General features: G+C 42.2%; 1 protein-coding gene across 7 annotated transcripts in view; it reads left to right on the top strand.

The window, feature by feature from the left end:
• The window catches only part of RBM47 (RNA binding motif protein 47), a 161,486-nt gene extending 135,782 nt beyond the window's left edge, over positions 1 to 25,704 (top strand). For 6 of the 7 annotated variants that reach the window (XM_060655180.3, XM_060655177.3, XM_078446177.2 and 3 more), the window contains 4 exons: positions 12,843 to 13,999; positions 14,868 to 15,074; positions 17,960 to 18,156; positions 23,110 to 25,704. In XM_060655180.3, the coding sequence (XP_060511163.3) occupies positions 12,874 to 13,999; positions 14,868 to 15,074; positions 17,960 to 18,156; positions 23,110 to 23,349 (1,770 nt within the window). In that variant the 5' untranslated portion in view covers positions 12,843 to 12,873 and the 3' untranslated portion in view covers positions 23,350 to 25,704. The remainder of the gene's footprint in view (positions 1 to 12,842; positions 14,000 to 14,867; positions 15,075 to 17,959; positions 18,157 to 23,109) is intronic. The other variant, XM_060655175.3, reaches the window with a different exon arrangement.
• Positions 25,705 to 26,413: the final 709 nt, after the last annotated feature.

The following is a 26,413-nucleotide window of genomic DNA, read 5'->3' as shown; positions in this document are numbered from 1 at the left end:
CTCATGAAACCATGAGATCATGACCTGACCTGAAACCTGAAACCAACAGTTGAACACTTAACTGAGTGAGCCACCCACGTGCCCTTCAATTCTGAGTGATCTTAGGTGAGGTACATGATCTGAGCCTCTGGCGCCTGATTATTTATTTATTTATTTATTTAAAATTAGTAATTTAAAATTTTAATTAAAATTATTTAAGTAATTTAAATTTATTTTTTAAGTTGAAAAAAAATTATGTCTATTTTTTGAGAGAGAGAGCGTGAGCAGGGGAGGGGCAGAGAGGGGGGGAGACACAGAATCCCAAGTAGGCTTCAGGCTCTGAGCTGTCAGCACAGAGCTTGACGTGGGACTCGAAGTCACAAACCATGAGATCATGACTTGAGCCCAAGTCGGACGCTTAACCGATTGAGCCACCCAGGCACCCATCAAGTGCCTGATCTTTAAAAGGGGGCAGTAACAGCTAACATTTAAATGTCTTACCATCATGCTACACAAGTATAGAGCTGGGGCTCAAACCCAGGAAATCTGACCCTAGAGCAGGGGACTTTTGCTGTAAAGAGGCAGACAATAAATATTTTAGGTTTTGCAGGCCATACATACTATCTCTGCTGCAGCAACTCAACTTTGCGTGAAAGCAGCCACAGACAATATGTTAACAGATGGGCATGGCTTTGTTCCAACAAAACTTGGTAAGAACAGCCACAGGATTGAATTTGGCTCATGGGCTGTACTTTGCTGATCCTCCCTGCTGTAGACTTCTCTCTAGATCTCTAGACTTGCTCTACAGCCCACATTTTGAATTTCAGTTCATAGGAATGTCACAAAAATTCAAATACCTTCCTTAAGGTGTATTATACGTGTAATAAATGCAAAAAAATTGAAGCTATCATTAACTCAAGAGTTTTTAAGGGGCGCCTGGGTGGCTCAGTCGGTTAAGCATCTGACTTTGGCTCAGGTCATGATCTCACAATTTGTGGGTTTGAGCTCCGTGTCAGGCTCTGTGTTGACAGCTCAGAGCCTGGAGCCTGCTTTAGATTCTGTGTCTCCCTTGCTCTCTGCCCCATCACCACTCATGCTCTGTCTCTGTCTCTCTCTCAAAAATAAATAAACATTAAAAATTTTTTAAATAATTTGTAACTTTAGGTTCAACCTATTACTGAGGATTTCCCCCCTTGTGCCTGTTTCAAAGATCTTTAAAAAAAAAAGTTTTTAAACACCAGTGAAACTCTGAGATATTATTTCTAGTCCATCTCTTTCCCTCTAGAGAAGACTACATTTAAGGCATTTTTCTCTTTTAGTGCTGCTGTCTTCTTAGCATGTAAGTGAAATTCACTCTACAGCCACTTGTCCAGAAACACTACACATGCTGTAGAGCAGTGTCCTTCTCTGAAATCATCTCACTGCGCAAAATGATGGCAGTCAGTAGAGTGTCTGTGTCACAGAGATGCTCAATAAAATGATTTTGATTTTTATGATTTTAATGAATTTATTCAATTATAATATCATTGCATATGTATTTGCAATAAGGCGATACATAATATATCAGTTCTAAGTGTAGGAGGATAAGGAGAGCTTCACTCTTGCAGAATTTCCCACTGTCTCTAAATATAATTAAACCAGATAAAGGCAGATTTTCAATCCTTGTCCACCCATTATAGCTAGTGACTCTTTGGGTGCTGTTTTGACCCATGGTCCTTGTTGCTTGTATACTTAATTAAGCCATTGTCGTAGCTTTGGCACTCAATAAAATGCTGAAAGGACATATGTGACCTTCTAGGGTTGAATAATCTTATGTAGCCGCCCATCTTTGCTCTTGGTTTCACTCTGTCCTCTTTCCGATCTTTCCTCCTTCGTCTATCCTTGGTAGGCTAGGAACTGCAATGGCTATGCAGTAGTGACCACTATATCCCCAAGACCTAGCACAGCCTGGCATACAGCAAGCATCCAATCATAGTTTGGATGGATGAGTGAATGAATGAATGAATGAATGCATACGTAAATATTGCCTTTTGCCTAAGGGGTACAGATGTTGATTGTAGTACCAATGAATTGACTGTGTTCCAGAAGAACATTTTTAGTGATTGTTTATGTCTTAAAAAAAAAAAAACAAAAACACCAAAACTCTGAATCTTATTTTTTTATGAAAATTTGCATTTTATTTTTATTTCTTAATATAATTTATTGTCAAATTGGCTAACATACAGTGTGTACAAAACTCTGAATCTTAAGCTTTCTACATTATGAAGGAAACCAGCAGTGACATTTCAGAAAGGCCCTCGTCTTAAAAACCAGAATGTCAGCAGTTTGCACGTGCCCATGTGGTAGAAAGGTCTGAATTTAAATGAGGTACTTCTAGAGCTTGGCAGATCCTCCGGTTGATTTCAAAGGTAGTGTTTCTGTGACCCAGACCCGTTGGTCTGCCTCTGATGACAAATCAGTTTGACAACAGAATCCGTCTGAGAGGGCTGTATGGTAGTAGTCGTCTGGTTTGAAAAATTAAATTGACAGAATTTCAAACATATTAAAATGAGTAGTTTGGTGTCAGAGATACACCGGACTTTTGAAAGGTGATGCCCATCTCTCAGTCTTGACAGCTGTGACAGTAAGAGCCAGATGAAGACGTCAAGCCCATGCCGGGAGTGGCAGGTATAAAATAACTTCTTTGGGGCACCTGATGGCTCAGTCAGTTAAGCAACTGACTTCGGCTCAGGTCATGATCTCACAGTTCGTGGGTTCGAGCCCTGCTTCGGGCTCTGTGCTGCCAGCTCAGAGCCTGGAGCCTGCTTCAGATTCTGTGTCTCCGTCTCTCTCTCTCTCTCTCTCTCTCTCTCTCTCTCTCTGCCCCTCCCCTGCTCGTTCTCTTTCTCTTCTGCCAAAAATAAATGTTGAAAAAAATAACAACTTCTCTTACTATTTAATTAATACCTGCCATGGGCAAGCATATAATCTGGTTATAGCTCTGGATAGTCAGACTCCATCAGTAATTCTCAACAGGGAGCAGTTCTGCATCCAGGAGACATTTTGGGTCATCACACATGGAGGGGATGGGCATCGAGTCGGTAGAGGTCAGGGGAACTATGACATCATCGTACAGCACACAGGACAGCGCCACGTGACAAAGAATTATCACATCCAAAAGGTCAATAGGGAACAAGGTTGAGAAATTCTGGATTAAATGATACCAAAGGTCCCTCTGCAGCTCAGAGTCTGGGATTTTATGAAATTAGATTATGTATGTTAAAGAAGTTTCTAAATTGCAAAACACTATATAAATTCAAGCTACTATTACATGGTACAAACCATTACTGCCTTCTTCCTTCTCTCTGTATCTTCTGGTAGCTCTTTCTGTCCCTTGCCAGATCCCTCAAAGGTTTGGATCAAAGGAGCCAAGATCATGGGTGAAACCAGAAGTCCCTTCTACCGCTTGTTTACAGGTTGGGAAAACATTAATCCAGGAGGCAGATGTGTGCCAAATTTGTGGGATTCATTTTTTTTTTTTTTTCAGCATTGCCCCATCAACCTGTTTAGAAAAAAATATAAGTATATATAATGCTTATTTAAAGGAAACCAGATAACAGATTCTTAACAGGGATTGTGTGTTGCCAAACATCCATAGAAAACTCACCCACCCCCACCCCAACTGGGCGGGTGGCTTTACCCCTCTCATGGTGTACAGACAGCTTCCCTGGGAACCCACAGCAAAATGCCTCATTTTCAGCCATGTGTTGATAGAAATGCCTGGGAACAGTGAGTCTCTTGGCTTTGTATCTGTTTATCAGACACAATCATTCATTGAATGATGTGCTTTGCCATAACAAAATCTGTACAAGCATCAACACAGTTTAAGACCCTTGGTGAGTTAACATCGTCTCAGATTAGCCAGGAGCTGACAGAGGGATGGCCCAGAATATCACTATGCCACTGCCTCTTTATCCTTTTGGGATTTCACCTAAAGAGAGTCCTGGAAGGATTTTATGTGTTGCAAGAGCCATGCCTTCAAATAGCATGAGGTTGCTGGGGGAGATAGGAAAAAAAAAAAAAAGAGTCAAGCTTCAATCTTCAGTTTATTGTTTGGGCCTCCAGGTAAACTCCAAGTATTCTGCTTCCATTTTGTGTAGAGCTCCTTTACCACTTTCCAAGCTCTGAGGTAACAGAAATGTCCCAGTGCCAGAGGCCTGCCTGGTGGTGGGAGTATTCTCTGCTGTTTACTCTAATGGGTGGTGGTAACCTGGCCAGAGGCAGTAAGATAACCACTCAGCGTGAGGCCAAATCTTGGAAACTTTTTGCAGAAGCTGGCCTTTGATGTTTTTTCCCCCTTGATTTGTGGCGTTAAATGTCACTTAATCCTGGAACCGGTCCTCTGAAACGGGTGCTAGAACCATCTGAAATCTATGGACATGACATGGAACGGAGGTAATTGCCTCCTGTGACAGTGACACATTCATGATTTGAACTTCTATTTCTTTGACTCCAAAGTCTTCCCTCTTCCAGTCTTCTAGTTTGGTATGTATTTTACTATATTGTACCATTTATTATACCTGTGTGCTAGGCCATACCTAAGAAGTGACGATTAGTAAAGACAAAATTTTTCTGGTATAAATAAGGGACATCAAAACAGAAATCTTACCACAGAGATAGAATTACCTCTTGGATAAATACATTCTAAAACCTTCCACTGACTTAAGTTCCTGCTGGTGCTGGAAGACACTACTGACCCCTGTATATTATCTTCAAATTGCAATGTGTCCTTTCATCTGCAAATAAAACTCTCCTGTGAATTCCACACTGCACATTAAATTTTTTTTTTTATTTTTTTTTAACTTTTTTTTTAAATTTATTTTTGAGACAGGGAGAGACAGCATGAACGGGGGAGGGTCAGAGAGAGGGAGACACAGAATCCGAAACAGGCTCCAGGCTCTGAGCTGTCAGCACAGAGCCCGACGCCGGGCTCGAACTCACTGACCGCGAGATCACGACCTAAGCTGAAGTCGGCCGCTCAACCGACTGAGCCACCCAGGCGCCCCCACACTGCACATTAGTCTCAAGTACCTGACATGCATGCACACACACACACACACATGCACACATGCATCCCTACAGCTGTGAACCAAAGTTAACTGGTAGTTTGGATAATTCTAGATTATATTCATGCTGTCTTTAATCCTAGGTAAAGCCTGGTTGGCAAACTTTGGAAATTTTTCCCAGTACAGTGGTATTCCGTGCCCTCTAAAATGTCCCAGTTCAAAGTTAAAATCCTACTGAAAGGTACTCTGAACCACTCCTAAGAAGAGATTTTAAATCCTGATTTAAGTCTGCTGTAGTCTGAGTTAGCCCTGAAATTTTCTTTTACCCTGACAAGCTCAAACTTGACCTAAAACACAGGCAACAAAAATTGCAGCTAATAGTTCAGAATAATAGCAGGATTTGAAAGTATGTTTTGCTCTGTTTTATATGCCAAACTGTGAATACATTTCAAAAATATTGCCACATTAGTAAGCTAGCAGTCTTTGGTGAAGCCATCTTTAATGTGTGCAAGGATGGTGTGGTGCTGGGGGGGTCCTGCCTCCGGGGACCTGGCATCCATGAGGATGACTGGACCTTTTGCATCCAGTGCAGCAAGTCTCTTCAGGTTCCTTCTGGAAAAGCCTCTGCAAACTGCTATAGCCAAAGTTTAGGTGAAAAACAGGCTTACACTTGGATGCCCGAGCCATATCGCCAATGCAGAATCACACTGCCAGACAACTTACCTGCTAAGAATGGAATCTGGGAGACTCTGGTATACCAGTCCATGCCAGAACTCACAGGCTAGGCTTCTCATACTGACTGGTTTGAGGTTGGCTGGGATAACCTCTTGTTTCCCTGTAAACAAACGAATCCTACATAGGAGCAAGATTCTCACCTCAAGTTCAAATATCTTTTTTTTTTTTTTAACATTCAGATTTCTTCTAACATTTTTTGAGCACTTAGTGCTAGGTTCTGCACTAGGAGCTTTGTGTGGATTTCATGCACTCCTCACCACAGCCCTGCAATAAGGATCACTTACAGGCAGCTGTGGTACAGACTCTAAGCCAGACTATCAGGGTTCAAATACCAGCTCTGATGCTCACGAACTGAGAATCTACTTAATCTCTCTGTGCCTCAGTTTCCTTATCGGTAAGATGGAGATCCTAATAATATCCCATACAGACTTTGTGAGGACTGGAGTGAGTTAATACATACGTAGAGTTTAGCACACTGCCTGGTACATAATGGGCATTCAATAAACATTAGCTCTTATTGTCACCATTTTAAAGATGAGAATATTGAGGCTTTAGGAGGTTAAGTGGTCTTTCCCAGGGTTCACAACTAGTAAGCAGAGGAGCCAAGTTTTGGCCCTAGGTCTCTGACTCCAGAGACTGTGCATTTATTCAGTAAATCAAGACTATTCAATCTATTTTATTATTCTTTTAAATTTTGTAATGTTTATTCATTTTTTGAGAGACAGAGAGAGAGCACGAACAGGGGAAGGGCAGAGAGAGAGGGAGACACAGAATCCAAAGCAGGCTCCAGGCTCTGAGCTTTCAGCCCAGAGCCCAATGAAGGGCTCGAATTCACGAACCACAAGATGGTGACCTGAACCAAAGTCAGACGCTTACCCGGCTGAGCCACTCAGGCACCCCTATCCAATCTACTTTAAACCTATCTTCTATTAAATGGATAATTGGGTGCCATTTATCCCAATATTTTGTTATTGTTTTATACTCACAGACAAGGTTCAACTTACGAAGTGTATTATTACTTATTGTGCCCACACCTCTACTACAAGAAGAATCTTGTCATTCAGAAGATAGTGTTTCTCACTACCTAGACACCCCTATCCCAAACACACACATGCATATATATACTCCCACCCTTCTAAAGAGTATTCTAAACTAATTTTTTAAAGCATAATAATGATGTGGCCGAGCTTTTAACTTGGGGAAGTATAGCCTTAATAGGAACAAGTTGTTAATATTAAGGTACAGCTCTTTTGAGGCAGTCTCTGGTCATTGAGCACGAATGCAGAATGCCTTCATTCTCAACTTTTTAGGATTTGAAGGACAATTCTCTAATTCCATTAACTATGAGGTAGGCTCCATGAAAATGAGGTCCACCATATCTGGCACATAGTAGGTGCTCAAAAAATATTTGTAGAATGAATGAATAAATGAGCACAAACACTTCTGTGTTGGTGTCTCTTAAGTTATTATTGTGCACATATTAAGTGTTAGAGGTTGAGCCAACCACCTTCACCAGATATCTCTTCTTTGGTCTCATACATTTGACCATGCACTTAAATGGCAAAGAATTTAGACTGAAGGGGGGAAAGATAGGTGAAGAAGACTGTCTTTAAAATATGTTAGAACTTGGGGCACATGGGTGGCTCAGGCAGTGAAGCGTCTGACTCTGGTTTCGGCTCAGGTTATGATCTCACGGTTTTGTGAGTGCAAGCCCCGCATCGGGCTCTGTGCTGGCAGCACGGAGCCTGCTTGGGATTCTCTCTCACCTTCTCTCTTTCTGTCCCTCCCCCACCTGTGCTGTCTCTCCCAAAATAAATAAATAAACTTAAAAAAAATAAAATAAAATGTTAGAACTTAAAAACTGGTCCTGAAATTAAGTCATTGTGCAGCATTGGAAACTGAGGAAAAAGTGACTATACTTAGCAATAGCAATCTATGCCACTTTGTCACATTGATGTTCTCTGCACATCTCCTAGAGCAGAGGCCGGCAAACTTTTTCTATACCAAGCCAGACAGTAAATATCTTAGGCTTTGCAGGCCATATATCTCTGAACTATTTGATTCTGCCATCATACCACAAAAGCAACCATAGATAATTTTTTTTTAAGGGTAATGGTTGTGTTCTGATAAAACTTTTATTTACAAAAACAAATGGCAGGCTGTATTTGGCCCGTGGCCATAGTTTGAAATAGTTCGGTCTAAAGTTTGTCTAATTGTGGGGCACCTGGGTGGCTCAGTCGGTTAAGCATCCAACTTCGGCTCAGGTCATGATCTCACGGTTTGTGAGTTCGAGCCCCGCATCCGGCTCTGTGCTGACAGCTCAGAGCCTGGAGCCTGCTTCAGATTCTGTGTCTCCCTCTCCCTCTGCCCCTCCCCTGCTCACTCTCTGACTCTCTCTGTCTTTCAATAATAAATAAACGTTAAAAAAAATTTTTTTTAATTAAAAAAAATAAAGTTTGTCTAATTGTAATAAGTTAGGTACTCTGTTACATTACTGACAGAAAGGTCATATTATTAGCTGTATGGTGCCCTTTTTAAAGGCATTAAATAAATCCTATATCTCTTTTGTATCTCTAAGCCTTTGGCCTTGAAAATTCACTGAGCAGCACACCATATAATTTATTTAACTCTCTAGTATATCAGACATGAAGATAAGGAGAATGGAGTTTATAAACCGTAAGATTTTCTTGAATGTGTTAAACCTACTCATTGTACCATTTTTTTTAATGACCTCTAGTGTGAAATCCCAATTTTATGGATCTTATTTTTGTCCTTTTTGTATCTCTGAGTTTTCTTACTTTCCAGGGTTTTTTTTTTTTAATTGTGGTAAAATATACACAACAAAATTAGCCATTTTAACTATTTTTAAGTATACAGGTCAGCGGCATTAAGTACATTCATATTGTTGTGTAACCATCACATTCATCCATCTCCAGAACTCTCTCATCATCCCTAAATGAAATTCCCTAAACACTAACACTCCATTTTCCCTGTCCCCATCTCCCAGCAACCATGACTCTTCTTTCTATCTCTATGAATTTGCCTATTCTAGGTACTTCATGTAAGTGTAATCATACAGTATTTGTCCTTTTGTATCTGGGTTCTTTTACTTCACCTAATGTCTTCCTGGTGCGTCCAAGTTGTAACATGTGTTAGAATTTCCTTCCTTTTTAAGGATGAATAGTATTCCACCCAGTATACATATCACATTTTGTTTGTCCTTTCATGCATCAATGGACATCTGAGTTGTTTCCACTTTTTGGCTACTGTGTGAATAATACTGTTGTGATCACTGGTGTACAAAGAGCTGTTTGAGTCCTTGTTTTCAGGTTTTTTGAGTATGTAACCAGTAGTGGAATTGGTGGATCATTTGAGAATTCTATGTTTAAGCTTCTGAGGAAGTACCATGCTGTTTCCCCAGTGGCTGCACCATTTTACATTCCTACTAGCAATGCTGAAGTGTTCCGATTTCTTCACATTCTTGCTAATGCTTATTTTGTGTTTTGTTTTATTTTTATAATAGCCATGCTAGTAAGCATGAAGTCGTATCTCACTGTGGTTCTCATTTGTTTTTATGTCAATGTTTGTAGTTAGTGTAAAAGACAGTTTATTTATTAGGTACTACATTAATCAATGTCTGGTGCAAATTAGATGTGTGTGTGTATGTGTGTACAGATGCATTTATTCCTTTCCTACCTCCAAAATTATGTGAGATGGCTTCCAGTGTGTGTGTGTGTGTGTGTGTGTGTGTGTGTGTGTACAGATGCATTTATTCCTTTCCTACCTCCAAAATTATGTGAGATGGCTTCCAGAAACATGTAAACAAGAAGATGAATAATATAAATAGCTAAATTCATGACATTGAGAATATAGAAGACTAAAAAAAATGAAACTATAGCCAAAATTAGATAAACTTGATACTAGACTAGACTTGTCTAGTATCTTAGACAATCACTAAAATCGAAGTGACAGACTTGATCCTGAACTTCCTAGTGGCCAAAGAAAAAAGGGAAAGAGGGCCAGTAACATAATTCAGTTCTTCCAGATGATCGAAGCTTACGAAAAAAGACTTTCCTTGGCTCGCAGATGTAAGAAATAAGCTATAACTTCTAAAAGAAGTGATTTTCTTTAAAAAAGAAGTAATTATATTACTGACACCAGCAGATTTCAGACAGAAAGCAAACAAAAATTTTGATAAAATTAATGGAGTTGCACCTGGAAATGACTCCCATAGCCTGACCACTACAAGACTTTTCTTGGTGTAAAATCATAATTTCAGAGTACAATTAGGAAAACACGAAGTCAACTCTGCATATCTCAGCAGAGCGATGAGGTCTCTTCCTTTGGATTTTAGTTAATATTTTATGTAGCACAACATGTAAGATTTTGAATTGCCACTTACGTGTTATATATGTCCTGGGGTTTCCTTTTCAAAGGCCACAAATTATAAATACGTATGTATTTGTACAAATAGTTTCCTTAAGAATATATCCTTATGTTCCTTTTGGAAGGAAGGGAAGAGCTTCATGTTCAAATCTGATATTGAAATTTCTGTTTCAGTGTGAAACTACAGGAACGAATGTATCATTTTCAAGTTGATACCAAAAAAGACTTCATGATAAGTGGATATGTTGTCAAACCAGTCTTAAGCAATTAAAGGGCAAAAGAAATAAAAAATAAGAATAGAAGCCATATGAAACCGATGTTTTTAAAGAACTGAGAAAGTGTCAAAATTACCCTAAAATGGAAAGAATTGGTCTGAAGTTTTACCCAGAAGTTTGGATTAAAGACAACAATAACAATGGACATTTCTTGAACGTTTACAGTGTTCTAGGCACAATTCAAAGTGCTTTGCTTGTATTAACTCACATATTCCTCTAAACTTAGTACTAACCTCATTATTCCCATTTTATAAAAAGAGAAACTGAGGCATGGAGCAGCTAAGTATCCTTGCTCCAGTTCATACAACTAGAAAGTGTTAGAGCTGGGATTTACACACAGTCACCCAGTCTGTCTCCCGTGGCCACTCACTTACCCACTATGCTGTACTGCCCCTTGATGTTATGGCAGATGAGCCAATGAAGAAATGCTTTAGCTGGCCAGCAAATAAACACCTCATATTTCTGTTGTGTCCCTATAATTTCTTTTGATTTTTTTTTTCTTTAGAAGATCAAACTTACCTTAATTATTCTTGAAATTCCCCTTAATATTCTTGTATACAATTCCTATTGGTAAATTTTTTAAACTAAGGCTCCTGATTCCAGTTGAATGATGAAACCTTATGCAGCTATTAAAAATTGTGTTTTTGCAAAGAGTGTTAAACATGTGGAGGAGGGGTGCCTAGGTGGCTCAGTTGCTTAAGCATCTGACTGTTGATTTTGGCTCAGGTCATAGTCTCATGGTTCATGAGTTCAAGCCCTGAGTCGGGCTCTGCACTGACAGCACAAAGCCTGCTTGGCTTTCTTTCTCTGTCTCTCTCTCTCTCTCTCTCTCTCTCTGCCCCTCCCCTGCTCGTGCTCTCTCTCTCTCTCTCTCAAAATAAATAAACTTTAAAAAAAAATGTGGGAGGAATGCTTATGAAGCAAAGCAGCGGTATGTAAATTTGTTGGAAGCCAAGTTCCACCCCCCACCCCACCCCCAAAAATAAAACTATTAAAAAAAAAAAAAAAGATGGGAAAGTTCAATTGTGGCTATCATTGGGTAGGAATAATAGGAATGATTTCTTTTCCTCCTTTTCTTAATTTTCCACGAAATTTACCCGAATACTTATATAGCCCAAAAAATGAAATAAACTTCATTTTTTAAAAGGCCAAGCAGAACCGTTCTTTACAAAAGCACAGTACAAAGCTCCTAATGATAATCCTATTGTATAATTTGAAATCATCTCCACAGAGCCCTGTGCTGTATAGGTAAAGGTAGCATGGTTTAGATTTGCACTATCATATGTAGCTATTTAATTTTAATTAAAATGAAATAAAATTTAAAACTCAGTTCAACAGTTACACTAGCCCCATTTTAAGTGCTCAGTAGCCAAAGTGGCTAGGGAACAGCTTTTCCATCCTCACAGAAAGTTCTATTGCACAGCACTGCTTCTGACGACAGAACCTGGAATCTGGAACTAAGCAACTTGGAATCAAGTCCTTCTAGGAGCTGACACTTGCTGTGTGAAATGGGCAATTTACTCAACCTCTCTGAGCCTATTTCCCCATAGACAAATTAGGAGTAATAATAATATCATTTTCCAGGTAAGGAGATTAGGAAGGTCAAATAAGATAATGCATGTAACAGTTTTCCAAAAACTGCAGTGTGGCTTACCAGGTGGTAGCCGCTTCACAGACCACCCCCCCCCCCCACCCCCCCCAACCCCCCCCCCCCCCCCCCCCCCCCGCCAAGTTTGAATGTAATCCAGCTCTTCGTGGACTGATTCCAAATCCTTTAATGGTTCCTACCAAGACTTTTGCCTAAATGACACCGTAAAATTCAGACTTACCAGCTCTTACCACAGTTCCTAGAACAAGTCCTTGGCAATGTGAATGTTCCATTTCTTTCTTGTAAAAAGCTTCAGATACACAGCTCTGTACCTATCTCTTATAATAACACCTCCTCAAAGTTTTCCTTAACGATGTAAGTACACTGCTCTACTTCTAAACGGAAAAGACTGTCTTAAAAAAAGAAAGCAAAGAGGCTTTGTCTACAAGATAAATGGGTTAAGATGCTATAACTAAAAGGAAATCAATATGAGTCGACAGTGCAGGAATTGAGCAAAAGATGTTGCCATTTGCTGCAAGAAGATGAGGTTTTCACTAACAATTACAACAGTTTCTCTGTGCTTCAAAGCTGTTGGGGTACTGATTAAGCGGAAGTACTTGCTCATTCTGATTTTTTTTTTTTCCCCGAGTCACTTCTGGTTTTTCCTGCAAAACAACCTGACTAATTTAGCTTCTTAGAGCTGCTGTATTTACTCCCCATCTAACCACCTGCTAGTGAAGCGTGGGTCTCGTGTGTCTTACAGGAATGAAGTAGGCAAGTTTTGGCTCAACGCGGTGCAGACTCCACACTCACCCTCCCTTCTGCCTCCCGCAGGTCTCCTCCAGCCGTGGATGCCTTTGACATTATGACCGCAGAGGATTCCACCGCAGCCATGAGCAGCGACTCGGCCGCCGCGTCCTCGGCCAAGGTGCCCGAGGGCGTGGCCGGCGCGCCCAACGAGGCGGCGCTGCTGGCGCTGATGGAGCGCACGGGCTACAGCATGGTGCAGGAGAACGGGCAGCGCAAGTACGGCGGCCCGCCGCCCGGCTGGGAGGGCCCGCACCCGCAGCGCGGCTGCGAGGTCTTCGTGGGCAAGATCCCGCGAGACGTGTACGAGGACGAGCTGGTGCCCGTGTTCGAGGCGGTGGGCCGCATCTACGAGCTGCGCCTCATGATGGACTTCGATGGCAAGAACCGCGGCTACGCCTTCGTCATGTACTGCCACAAGAACGAGGCCAAGCGCGCCGTGCGCGAGCTCAACAACTACGAGATCCGCCCGGGCCGCCTGCTCGGCGTGTGCTGCAGCGTGGACAACTGCCGCCTCTTCATCGGTGGCATCCCCAAGATGAAGAAGCGCGAGGAGATCCTGGAGGAGATCGCCAAGGTCACCGAGGGCGTGCTGGACGTGATCGTCTACGCCAGCGCGGCCGACAAGATGAAGAACCGCGGCTTCGCCTTTGTCGAGTACGAGAGCCACCGCGCGGCCGCCATGGCGCGCCGCAAGCTCATGCCCGGCCGCATCCAGCTGTGGGGCCACCAGATCGCCGTGGACTGGGCCGAGCCCGAGATCGACGTGGACGAGGACGTGATGGAGACCGTGAAGATCCTCTATGTGCGCAACCTCATGATCGAGACCACGGAGGACACCATCAAGAAGAGCTTCGGCCAGTTCAACCCGGGCTGCGTGGAGCGCGTCAAGAAGATCCGCGACTATGCCTTCGTGCACTTCGTCAGCCGGGAGGACGCCGTGCATGCCATGAACAACCTCAACGGCACTGAGCTGGAGGGCTCGTGCCTCGAGGTGACGCTGGCCAAGCCCGTGGACAAGGAGCAGTACTCCCGCTACCAGAAGGCGGCCAAGGGCGGCGGCGCGGCCGAGGCGGCGGTGCCGCAGCCCAGCTACGTGTACTCTTGCGACCCCTACACGCTGGCCTACTACGGCTACCCCTACAACGCGCTCATCGGGCCCAACAGAGACTACTTTGTGAAAGGTTAGTGGGGGCTGTACTGCTGGGGAGGCCCCCTACAGCCCTGTGGCCCTGGACAGAGTCAGGGGTGTTATGGCTGTAGTTTGCTGGGCTGGTAGACAGGCTCTTCCCCCCACCGACCCACCCTCTTTTGGGTGTCACTTCTGGGTGTTTTTGTTTTTGTTTTTGTTTTTTTGCTGGCACTTAGAGTGTTCACTTCCACAGCATTTTGGGAAATGTGGGTCATTCATGTGTGAGCGGTGAAATCACAGGGGCATAGAGGCACTTCTTGCATACTACCTTTCCAGGGTCTCCCCAATTTGGGGCTAGTCCACCTGTCTCTAGTTTAAAAGCTCCTTGTGAAATTAAATCTCTAGGATGTTGGCACACAAAGGACAATGTGGTGGTGGTGGTGGTGACGTTTAAATTATTGGCTAGCATGTAATGAAACCAACCAAGCATTATACTGGGAAACCAATACCTAGGTTCTGGGTCCTGCTGTCATCAGATTAACTGGCTCTGTGACTTTAATCAGTCCCTTTCACCTCCCTAGGCCAGTTTTCTCACGCATAAAATGAGGAAGGTGAACTAGCAGATCCCCTTCCAGATCTGACTTCTTTCTATTCTGTGAATGTTTTCCTGTATTAAGTTGCACTTGCAATCCTAGGAACTCATCGGCAAGTTCATCTCTTGTGTCGAGCAGGCATACTTTGGATGCAAATCTAGGATGGAGTAGCATGTCTGAAGCATCTTGCCAGCTCATTGAAGAGCAAAGGTGTAACCACCTGCAACTTATGGCAAACAACTAAATGGCCAAGAACCTTGAGTTGAGATCTGCTTCCTGTACGGTCACTGTTGGTTGCTCATCATTTTTTTGTGTTGTTATTATAAGCAGGCAGCGTAAGAGGCCGGGGTCGAGGTGCGGCTGGCAACAGAGCCCCAGGGCCCAGGGGTTCCTACCTCGGGGGATATTCGGCTGGCCGTGGTATATATAGCCGATATCATGAAGGGAAAGGAAAGCAGCAAGAAAAAGGATATGAACTTGTACCGAATTTGGAAATCTCTGCCGTCAATCCAGTTGCCATTAAACCTGGTACAGGTCAGTATGAACCAGAGATAGAATGCATCAGCCTAAACCCCCACCCTCTCTTTGAAGTGACTCCAGGCTTTCCTTGGGCTCTTTCATTGCACACGGGTTCTTTTTCTCATAGGCAGCCAGAGATTAGGCAAGAGTGTGGCCTCCTGAGCCTTCTTAATGTGGGACTTAAGGGGATGGTCTAGCTCTGACCATGTTCAAATCAAACCTTACAGTAGTGGGTTTTTCAAATGGGTGCCACTTAGTTGCTAGGCTTATTCTCAGTCTGTGACCCAGTAGGCAGAGTTGGAGTGGTGGGGAGGGACAGAGGAAGAAAATGGAAGATTAGGAGATTCTTCTGTATCTTCTACCAGCTCAAACCATCTTTTTCTCACTCAGGCCTATTGCTCCACTAGCTGTCAAAAAGCCAGAGGATACAGCTTATTGCCAGTTCTGAGAGTTGGTGGGAAGGGTAGGAAATCCCCCTTCGGGAGCAAAAAACACAACTTGTCCCTTGTCATGGTTTTATAACCAACCAGAATACCTGGGAACAAGGCAGTGGTGAAAGTTTTTGCAGCTGCTAATTTCCTGGATTCTCATTTCCAGCATTCATCTCCCCCTCTTGCTGGATCAATAGATTGCAGGTAGGGACACTCAAGTAATTCAAGCCAGAGACCTTGAACTTTGCTTTCACCTCCAGGCCCTACAAACCACTCTGCCAGTGTTATTAGTGCCCATTGGTCATCTGGCATGAGTCAGATCTTTCTGATCCTCACTTCTAAGGAATTCCATTGTGAGAGCATCATAGCACCAACTCCCTATTAGCACACACCACACAAATATCCACACATAAGGAAAATTCATTCGTGGAGAGTCAGAGCCATCCTCCTCCAGCTCTCTTCCTGGCTTCGCGGAGGGTAGACTGAAGAGTGCTTTGAGAGAATCCTCACCTTGAAGCCCAGCTCCTCTTGATTTTCTTCTGGTTGAGGACTGTACCTTCCACCCCCTAGCTAAAAGAGAGTCAACGAATCTGCATTTGGGGCATAGGTTTGCACTGCCACATAGGGCTTAGAACGCATTTTCCCAGCAGAGCTTCCTTTTGAAATAGTCCAGGGATAATTTTTTTGCCTAGGAAAAAAATGTTGCAGATTCCACAGTCAAATGACTCCTTAGTCTGGGTTTCCTTACAAATGCCATTGACACTATAAGCAATGTAAAACTGATCCCATAGCTCTCTGTAATGCCATAAAACAGAGCCTGGATACGATAGTTGTCACTTCTACTTGTTGGAAACTGGACTCCTGTTGGCAAGTGGCTACAGCTTAAGATTTAACTGGAGAAATGAACTCTTAAACCAATTTTAAGCGTATAGTCGTGTCCTACAGCCTGAGGTAGAAATTCCTGTGAGCGGACAGCCTAAACAATCCAGAATTACTTAGTACAACCCCAGTGTAGCTTAAACTCATAATCACCTCTGGTCCCCATCTTCTGGGCTCTCTTTCTGATTCATCCAGAAAATGGGAACTTTATATTTTAGGAGAAGCATCAGGGCAATGGTGGAGTATCTGGCCATAAGACCATATGATTGAAAGATTTCATTAAGGTTTTAGATGTATTATATTGAAAGGCCACACTGTTGTTTAGCCTGCAATCATTTGTCTCTGTACCTTATTTCAGATCAGTTTGCGTTAGAGTAAATATGCTTACAGTTGTAGGAAAAACATAAATGAAAGCATACTTTGTGTATGTATTTTATATTCTTGCTTACCCTTCAACACACACACACACACACACACACACACCACATACTTATACAAACTCCCCCAAAACCAGGGCTAATATTTTTTCCTTCTTACTTCTCTTTATCATACATTGGCATTCAGTAACTGCTGTCTGTTTGAACCCCTGCTTAAAATAGAGTCCTTTGGACTTTCCTCACAGAAACACATCTTCGAAGTGCTCATCATAAAAGCAATCACTCACTGCTTCACTACTATGAGCAGACATTAGCAAATGAGGGAATTTGCCATTTTTTTATTATGTGTTTTTCCTTGAATCAGTAATGCCGAAATCTGAAATAACAGAGTGAAGTGTACACAGACCTCTGAGTTCTCAGAAGGAAACCCTCTCCAGTGCCTGCTTCTTAAAATGTATAAATGAGGGGTGCCTGTGTGGCTCAGTCGGTTAAGCGTCTGACTCTTGATTTCGGTTCAGGTCGCTATCTCACATCATGGTTTGTAAGTTCAAGCCCCACATTGGGCCCTGCGCTGACAGTAAGGAGCCTCTTTGGTATTCCTTTCTTGCTCGCTGTCTCTGCCCTCCTCCCCTGCTCATTCTCTCCCTCTCTCTCTCTCTCTTTCACGCGCGCGCTCATTCCCTCTCTGTCTCTCTCTCTCTCTCAAAATAAATAAATTTAGAAAAAAAATTTTTTTAAAATGTGCAGGTGAAAGGGTGGCGAGTCTGGTAATGAGTGAGGTGAGTGATGAGGACCAACAGGCTCACTCTCCCACGCTGGAGGGCCTCTGATCTCACGTCTCGCCTTGAACCTGCTGTCTCAGTCAGAAGGCCCTTTCCTTTGCTGGACATTAAGAGTAAGATTCAAAATGAGATTTCTCTGTAGAAACGGTAGGAAAAATGTTGGTGCGGAACCCAACTCTGGACTCCCCTTGCGTGAGCATCTGTTGGGAGACCCCTCCGTACACACGTGGATCCTTTTGCAAGATGAACAGGGGGCCTGCCTGCCAGCAACCCTTTCTTCCTCTTGGGTAGCACCTTGTTACCTGTACTGAGAGACAACATTAATTAGCAGGGGAGGCCCGTGACCACTAAACTTGGTTTTGAAAAATACCAAGAAAGTGACACCTCTTTCTCGGGACTTTCAAGCCGTGTGCATTTCCTTTCTCTTACAGTGGCCATCCCTGCCATTGGGGCCCAGTATTCCGTATTTCAGGCCGCCCCAGCCCCTAAAATAATTGAAGATGGCAAAATCCACACAATGGAGCACATGATCAGCCCCATCGCGGTGCAGCCAGACCCAGCCAGCGCCGCAGCTGCCGCCGCCGCCGCCGCCGTCATTCCTGCTGTGTCAACGCCGCCACCTTTCCAGGTAGGGCCCTTGCTGTGGTCATTGTCATTTGTGTGTGAGGCCTCTGTTAATCACAGATTCACTGACGATTCAGCAGGAGAGTTTGCTGTGTGCCGAGCTCTCCGATGAAGTATGGGATTGGGTGAAGAAAAAATGTTTACTGTAAATCATGACAGGACGGAAAAGTTTGAAAGAATAATTATACTACCCTAATATTATCACTGTATTAAAGATGGGAGGCATGGTGCAGAAATGACACGTGTAATTCTTCATTGTGTCATAATATTGTGCATACAATATTGTGCATATAATATTGTGCATTCAATATTACGATGCTGGATAATTTTTAATTCATGTTCTTACTGTTAAGGGGCTGACTTGCAAAGTCCAGGGAGATCGCTCACATTTTCACTTGCCAAATTGCAGTTCAGTGATGATTTTTTAAGTTCTCTCCCCCTGCCCTTCCCCCCATAGCCCCCCTTCTGCTGGGTATGAATATTTACACCTGTGTATCCACACACAGGTGTGTAAGTGTGTGTGCATGGAGAGAGAAATATCTGTGGAGGGGCACCTGGGTGGCTCAGTCGGTTAAGTGTCTGACTCTTGATTTTAGCTCAGGTCATGATCTGGTTCATGGGTTCAAGCCCTGCATTGGGTTCCTCACTGGCAGCGTGGAGCCTGCTTGGGATATTCTCTCTGTCTCTGTCTCTCTGTCTCAAAATAAATAAATAAACTTAAAAAAATATGTATCTGTAGAAATGTAGATATATAATAATTTTACAGGGGCACCTGGGTGGCTCAGTCAGTTAAGCGTCTGACTTCGGCTCAGGTCACAATCTTGCAGTTCATGAGTTCAAGCCCCAATTCGGGCTCTGTGCTAACAGCTCAGAGCCTGGAGCCTGCTTTGGATTCTGTCTCCCTCTGTCTCTGCCCCTCCCACTCATTCTCTGTCTCTCTCTCAAAAATAAATTAAAATATTTTTTAAAATAATAGTAAAAAAATAAAACTTTGCAAAATCCACCCTTAATCCTCTTCTCCAACCTGATCCAGCTCTCCCCATTCCTCCTCCCTGTCCTGTCTTCCTGTTTCAGCCTCCTTCCCCACCTTTGCTCATAGCTTCTCTTCTCTGTGGTCTTTTCAGCCCCGAGTCTTCTGTAGAATCTTTCCCAACCACCTAGGCTTGGAAATCATCTCTCCTATGTTTCTCATTACCCACATTGTTACTTGGCATATGACTGCCAGTATGTTCTGTCTCCCCAACTGATGAAGCTCCTCTAGACCACAAGCTACATCTTACATTTCTTTTTATCTTCAGTGCATAGCACTTAGGGAATACCTATAGGTGATAATGTCATTCATTCAAAACAATAACAACAAAAACATCGTGTTAAAGCTACTTTTTGTGAGGCAGTGAATCTCAAATACCTTATCATTCCACAAGCACATATACTCAGACCTAGGGTCTCTTACCTAACTGGATAAGAATTATCCAGGGAGTATGTTTAAAAAGCAGATTCTTAGGAGCGCTTGGGTCACTCAGTCGGTTAAGCATCCGACTCTTGGTTTTGGCTCAAGTCGTTATCTCATAGTTCATGGGAGTAAGCCCTGCATCAGGCTCAGTGCTGTGAGTGCAAGATTCTCTGCTTGGGATTCTCTCTCTCCCTCTTTCCCTGCTCCTCCCCTGCTCGGGAGTGTGTGCAAACTCTCTCTCGTGCTCCAAACAAATAAATAAACTTAAAAACAAAAACAGATTTCTTAGACTCAAACCCCGGAAGATACCCAATGAGCAGAACTGGGCTGGGGTTCTAGAATCCGTGTTTTGTATAGGCTCCTCGGCAATGCTGAAATAGAGCCATGCTTGTGAGCCACTGCACTATGGTGCTATATATTTATTTGCTTTTGCCCTCCCTGTGCACCATTCTGGGCTGTGTTATTCAGAAAGGGTCACTCCAGCTGAAATTTATTCATTTACCAATGTATCATCAAGTAGTCGTCTAGTCTGGACTAACTAAAGCCAAGAAAAGGAATAGGTTGTAAATGACTCATACTGTAAGATGGCAGCTAAATGTAGCTACTTTTTGTGAACTCACTATAAATATCTAGAGTAACCTACAAACGACACTTAGTGGAATTCTGGTCATTTCTAATTTCTCGTTACTAAGAAACTCGTGAACTTTTGTCCTTGGTGCATAGTGTCCCAAATTCCAGTTCTTGGACTCACGCTCTAGATCACAGGCTGTTTCTGTCTTTTATCGGTCTGCACTGAATGTCGCCATCAGGGTCTTTGTTCAAAGTCTTTGCTTGTGACTTGGTTCAGTGTACAGTTGTTATCCGTTGATCCCAGGGCAGATTTTTTCCTTCCTTCAACATATCGTGCAAATTGCTTGTAGCTACTTACTTGTGAACCCCAGGAATGACTTCTTTGAGTGTGTGTGCTTCTTGGTGTTCACCCACTGATCTAGGTACTCGGGGACCTCCCTCTGAGTTCATTGACCTGAGTTCTCAAAATGTTCAGCTCTCTGCCTCACCCGTATTCTCTGCCAAGTTGCAGCAGAGGAAGGAGCGTTTTAAGCACTACTGATTGGTGAATAGAACACCTTTCTGAGTGAAGCCACACTAGAAATCAGTTCCCAGCATTAGTTCCAGAACCTTTCCGTGGAACACTTTCATTCATACTCCTCTGTCTTGCACGTGCTTAGGGATGTTCCTGTTTAGCCATTTTATAGCCTAAATTTCATATAGCCTTTATAAGTAATTTAAAAAAATGTTTGCTGGCATAGACAGTCACTTTTTCATATTTATTTCTCAAAGTGTCCCCAGTCTTCAGAAATCTTTGGGATAAGTAGAACAAGGATAACCGTTCCTCTTGATGGGGCCTTTTCCTCTCTTTCCCCATCCCCAACATCCGCTGCTCACCCCAGCCACACCCAGGTGTTGGGGACTGGACGGTAGTACATGAAAAGGTCTCTCTCAGATTTCTCCCTCCCTGCAGTTGTGTCCCTTTGTCACTAAATAAACGTCCATACGTTTGTAAAAACTTGCTTCTGTCTTGCTGCAAACCACAGGCTTCCCAGTTCTGAAGTTTCTGTCTGTGGTTATGAAGCAAAGCCAGTGAGGTAGTCATTGTTAACATGTTGTAGGAGACCAGATAATACAGGGCTAAAAGTGCTGGCTCCAGAGTCCTACATTCCATTGCTTAAAAGCTGTGTCACCTTGTGCAAGTCATTTAACACATCCTTTCTGTATAGTCACAGTACCGGCTTCATTGGTGGTTGTGATGATTCCATAACATCATACAAATAAGGTACTTAGAATAGTGCCTAGCGTATCGTAGTCTCTCAGTTATTATTATTGGTATAATTATCATTTTGGTTACAGTTGACAAAATGGCTCTCAGATGGTGAATTTCCTTTGAACATAATTTTGCGACTCTCATTTGGAGATTTTGTAAAGGAAAGATAACTAATTCCCTTATGGAAATCCAGGAAGAGAGAATTTTTAAAATAGAATCTTCCATTTCATCTCTCCTGAATTGTTTATTTTGAAGATGCACTAAACCATACAGGCCATAGCAGCATTGACTCCAGGACGTTCTCAGGAACATAAGGGGCACTAGATATTTCATTAAATGTGTGTTTTATTTGGCCACAAATCCCCTTTTCCATAAAGCATCTCGCAGAACTAGCTTGATAGCAAACCCTTTGGGAAATACTGAACCACAGTCTTCACTCTCTACCCCTGTCTGTTGTGAAAATAGTGTGTTACACTTCCAAGTAGAGAGGAGCGGGTAGCAGGGACTTTTATAGAGCTAGTGGTGGCATCGGCAGTGAGGCGGCTTTAGTTAGCTTGCCCTTCCCCACTTCTTCCTGTGGAAACTCCTCCTTATCATTCAGAACCCAGCTCAAGTGTCTCTACTTCTGGGATGCTTTCTCCAACTTCCCAAGTTCCTCAGTTCCTTTTCTAAGCCTCCACAATCATTTGGATACAGTTGGCCCTTGAACAACACAAAGGTTGGGTCTGCCAACCCCCCACGCAGTTGCAAATCCATAATTGGCTCTTGATTCCGCAAAATCACCACTACTAGCAGGCTACTGCTTGACCAGAAGGCTTACTGATAGCATAAACATATGTGTCAGTAAAACACATATTGTGTATGTTATATGTATTATGTTCTGTATTCTCACAATAAAGTAAGCTAAAGAAAAGAAAATATTATTAAGAAAATCATAGGGACGAGAAAATGCATTTACAGTACTGTGCTGAATATATTGGAAAAAATCCACATATAAGTGGACCCACTCAGTTCAAACCCATGTCGTTCAAGGGTCTACTGTATATATAGTGGTGTCATATCTTAGGTTGAAACCATCAGTAGCATTTGCTGAAAATTGTAGAGGGTTGCAGTTTTTTTTTTTTTTTAGATCACAGCTTAAAAAGCTGCCCCTTCGGAGATCTATATACTTGGTTCCATAACATTGTCACAGTCTGTTTTCCTCTCTGTTTTTGAAGCATCTTTTTCCTTCGGTTAAATTAGAGTTGAAGCAGCTGGTGTATACTTTAGGGAAAATATTTTTAATTACAATGAGATCATCTGAGCAAAGGGTAGATTACTCAACTCCCTTTGCTAGCCTGCTCATGCTGATTGAGAGGAATGGCAGGTAGAAGATTCCAGACTATTTAACTTGTAGCTCTACGGTTCTGTCACTTTGACCAGTGGAATTTGGATGCGCCTGGAGGATGAATTTCCAGCTTACCTTGATGGCTCTTTCCACCTTCCCTTACAGCAGTTATGTGCTTTACCCCTCTGCCCCCCTCCCCCAACCCCACCCTGAGAATGAAAACCTTCGCTTTTACCTCCTCCTACCCCCGACCCCCCGGGAACTGAAAGAACGAACGGAGCCTTGGAAGGAATGGGTGACTAAATGGAACAGGCACCTACGCGCAATGAGGATCCTTTCTGTCTCTCCTCCTCAGGGCCGCCCGATAACTCCAGTGTATACAGTGGCTCCAAACGTTCAGAGAATTCCCACTGCGGGGATCTACGGGGCCAGTTACGTTCCGTTTGCTGCTCCAGCCACGGCCACGATCGCCACACTACAGAAGAATGCGGCTGCCGCTGCTGCCGTCTATGGAGGATATGCGGGCTACATACCTCAGGCCTTCCCCACCGCTGCTATCCAGGTGCCCATCCACGACGTCTACCAGACATACTGACACTGGTGAGGAGAGTGGAGACAGACCACGAACTACCCCTGAAGGAACACTTTACTATTTATGAAGAAAGAACGTGCAGGATTAGCACACCTATGAAAGTGAAGAATGTTATCAAATGTCATACTGAAATATTTTATATTCATGATGAAGTTTTCACTAGTTTTTTTTTTAAGACTGTTTGCAATTTAGCAGCCTGTGTTCATACATTTCTAAGAGACTTGCAATGGTTCGTGCCTTAATACCATCTCTGAAAAATTTGTACGCTGTAGTACATTTGTATAGAGGTTTTTGTTTTTTGTATTTTTAAGGATATATTTTCAGTATGAAGGTTATTTTCTTAACTTCTGCACTCCAGAGATTTCTATTTTGTAGTACCTTCAATAATATATCAACTATATATTGAAAAGCACACTTGAGCAGCTAGGGAACTATTTTGAAAAATATATTCAATATTTAAAGACACAAACAATAGTGCTTTAAAATACTACATAAAATGTTATTTTAAAAGTTATACTGGAAAGTGCAATTTTAAAGTGAGTAAAATCTCTATTTTAGCTGGCATTAAGGGTTGACGGTGTTACCATCTGTTCTCTATGACAGTTCTTTTTTTTTTTTTTTTTTTTTTTAAGGAATTAAACACTCGATTTCTCCTTAAGCCCATGTTGACAAGACTTGTCACATATCTGAGTCCAAACACTGGAAAGCTCTCACCTGCCACCATCACCCTGGACTCTGTTCATTCTCCATTTGTCTTTCCCTCCCCACACCCCTACTCCTCCCTTCCTCCTTTCCCCAGCCCCACCTGTGAGTCTGGCAAGTCTAGGGCAAAATGAATTACTCTGAAAGAGAGAACATTGATGGCTTTTATACTTCTTCCTGGGTTTTTGTCGGGGGTGGGGGGTGTTTTGTTGTGGGTTTTTTTGTTCTGTTTTGGTTGGGAAGGTGTTTTCAATAGCAGAGTATGCATAAGCACAAGGTTTTCATAGTTTCCATAAGACATCTTTGCATAGCTATTTAATTGTCTTCTATAAAACCTTAATTCTTTTTCTAATGCTTTTATTTTATTCATTTTTTGAAGTATGAGTTTGTAGAGACAGTGAATGTCATTGTAGACAAGGCCCCCAAAGACTCTAGTCACAGAAAGTTAATGCTTCTAGTTGCTTTTATCATGTTTCAATGCGAGACGTCTTGGGCGGCAAGGGTGTTGGAAATATGTTTATTGAGCAGGGCTTTCCTCCGTAGCTGCGCACATGGCAGGTGTACTGAATGGGGACCTACACACCCAGGAGGAGGAGGAGAGACCTGGAGGAGTTAAAAGATAGTTTGTAAATAATCTCCTAATGCTGGCTTTTAGTTGTTTCATGTTTCAGAAGTTCATGGTGTATAGTTTAATGCAAAATGAAACCATTTTATTTCAATGTTATTAAAAATTGTTGTTTTATTAGGAAGTAAATGTATTGTTGCAGTGTTGTGCCTGTTTCAAGGCTTGTGTTTATCAGAGTGAATGTAAAATACAGTAAAATGTTAAGATTGTCATCTGCTTTAGGAAATACATCAACTTGGAACTTTTTTTAAAGGCTCCATCAAGGAATTGAGGTGTGCAATAGGTAGCAAGTACACAGTTGTGTTTTTATGTCACATTAGAGATCGGTAAAATCTTTCCACTCAGTTTTTGCTGATGGCTGAATTCGTATTTATGGATTAATAATAAGATCACGCCTTTAGCAACTATTGTAGTTTTGTTTTCAGTTTTAAATTAAGACATTCCCAAATGCCTCTTTTCCCCCTCATTTTAGGGTGGGATGAATTTTTTATATATAAGCAATATTTATTTAACTATTCTGTAAAATTATTGAGTGCCTGCCTGCAAAGGCCTTTAAACATTTCTAACATTTATTTCCCACCATTCTTGAATGACATAAATAATTGTGCAATGTTCCTGATGATGTACCCAGCAAGCTGCATCCAAACTCAAATCTGTTGGAATGAGTAATCCAACAAAATGCAATTTGGATCAGATCCTCATCCCTTGACTTTGTGTGAAAGAAGTACTGTCCTTCCAATGAAGAACTGTCACAGAGGTTCACTGGATGAGACTCTGACCCAGCGGTCTTACTGTATTTTACATATGCCTGTAAATTATTTGAAAAAAAAAAAAAAAAAAGTAATAAGAAAAGAAAAAAAATTGATATCTTAACATTGCAACTACCAAACTACCTTAAAAACAAATGTTGGTGAGCCTCCTATCTGGTCTGTCTGTTTCTGTTTCAAAACCATTTCAGATACACTACTGAGGTAAGTTTATAACTTGAAATGTGAACTTTTTTTTTTTTTTTTTTTAGGGTTAAGAACAAACTATATAAATGTTTAAAAAAAAAAGCTTTAGTGTTCTCTGTTTCAAACATGCTAGCAATTTAGTTTTTATCTTTAGTTGCTTTGTATTTGAAAAGCTTTTAAATTTATTTAGATCTTGCTCCATATACAATACATTCTTAGGATGTATGTAGTAAATAAAGCTTTCTTTAAAGCAATTTCCAGGCCTTATTTTAAATTGTGTTTTCTTTATACTGATTTTTTCCTAACAAAATTAGAAAGAGCTTTACAGTGTAGAAGGAAGCAATTGGTTTAGTATTTTGAGCTGGAGAAGCTGGCAAGTTACTGTCCTGTCTTTGCCTTGGAATTACCATCAAAGATGGGTTACATAGTAAAAATTGTGAATTATCAATATTTTCAAACTTGGGCTTAGGTGATTGAAGGTTAAGCACCCAAATTCTGCTCAACATCTAGACTGGAATAGGATTTGGCAACGCCTGTCACTGCTGTCAGCACTGAAGTTTATGATCCCAAGAGCTTTACACTCAGACCTCTAAATGGAGGCAACGTTGGGTTTGTCTGGTGGTCTTGTGAAAGCGCTGGATGACCTGAATGTCCGTCACTGCACTGGAAACCAAAGTCTTGTGTTCCTCATTTTCACAGCGCACAGCAAGGTTAGCAGAACACTTCCTTCCCTTTTCTCTGGAGAGCATCACTAACTTCAGACAATATCCAACAGCAGAGCCAATCA

The sequence above is a fragment of the Panthera onca genome, chromosome B1 (genome assembly GCF_046562875.1).
Source record: "Panthera onca isolate mPanOnc1 chromosome B1, mPanOnc1 haplotype 2, whole genome shotgun sequence".
Lineage (NCBI taxonomy): Eukaryota > Metazoa > Chordata > Mammalia > Carnivora > Felidae > Panthera > Panthera onca.
The sequence above is the reverse complement of the archived record's forward strand: the minus strand, read 5'-3'. Positions and strand labels throughout refer to the sequence as shown.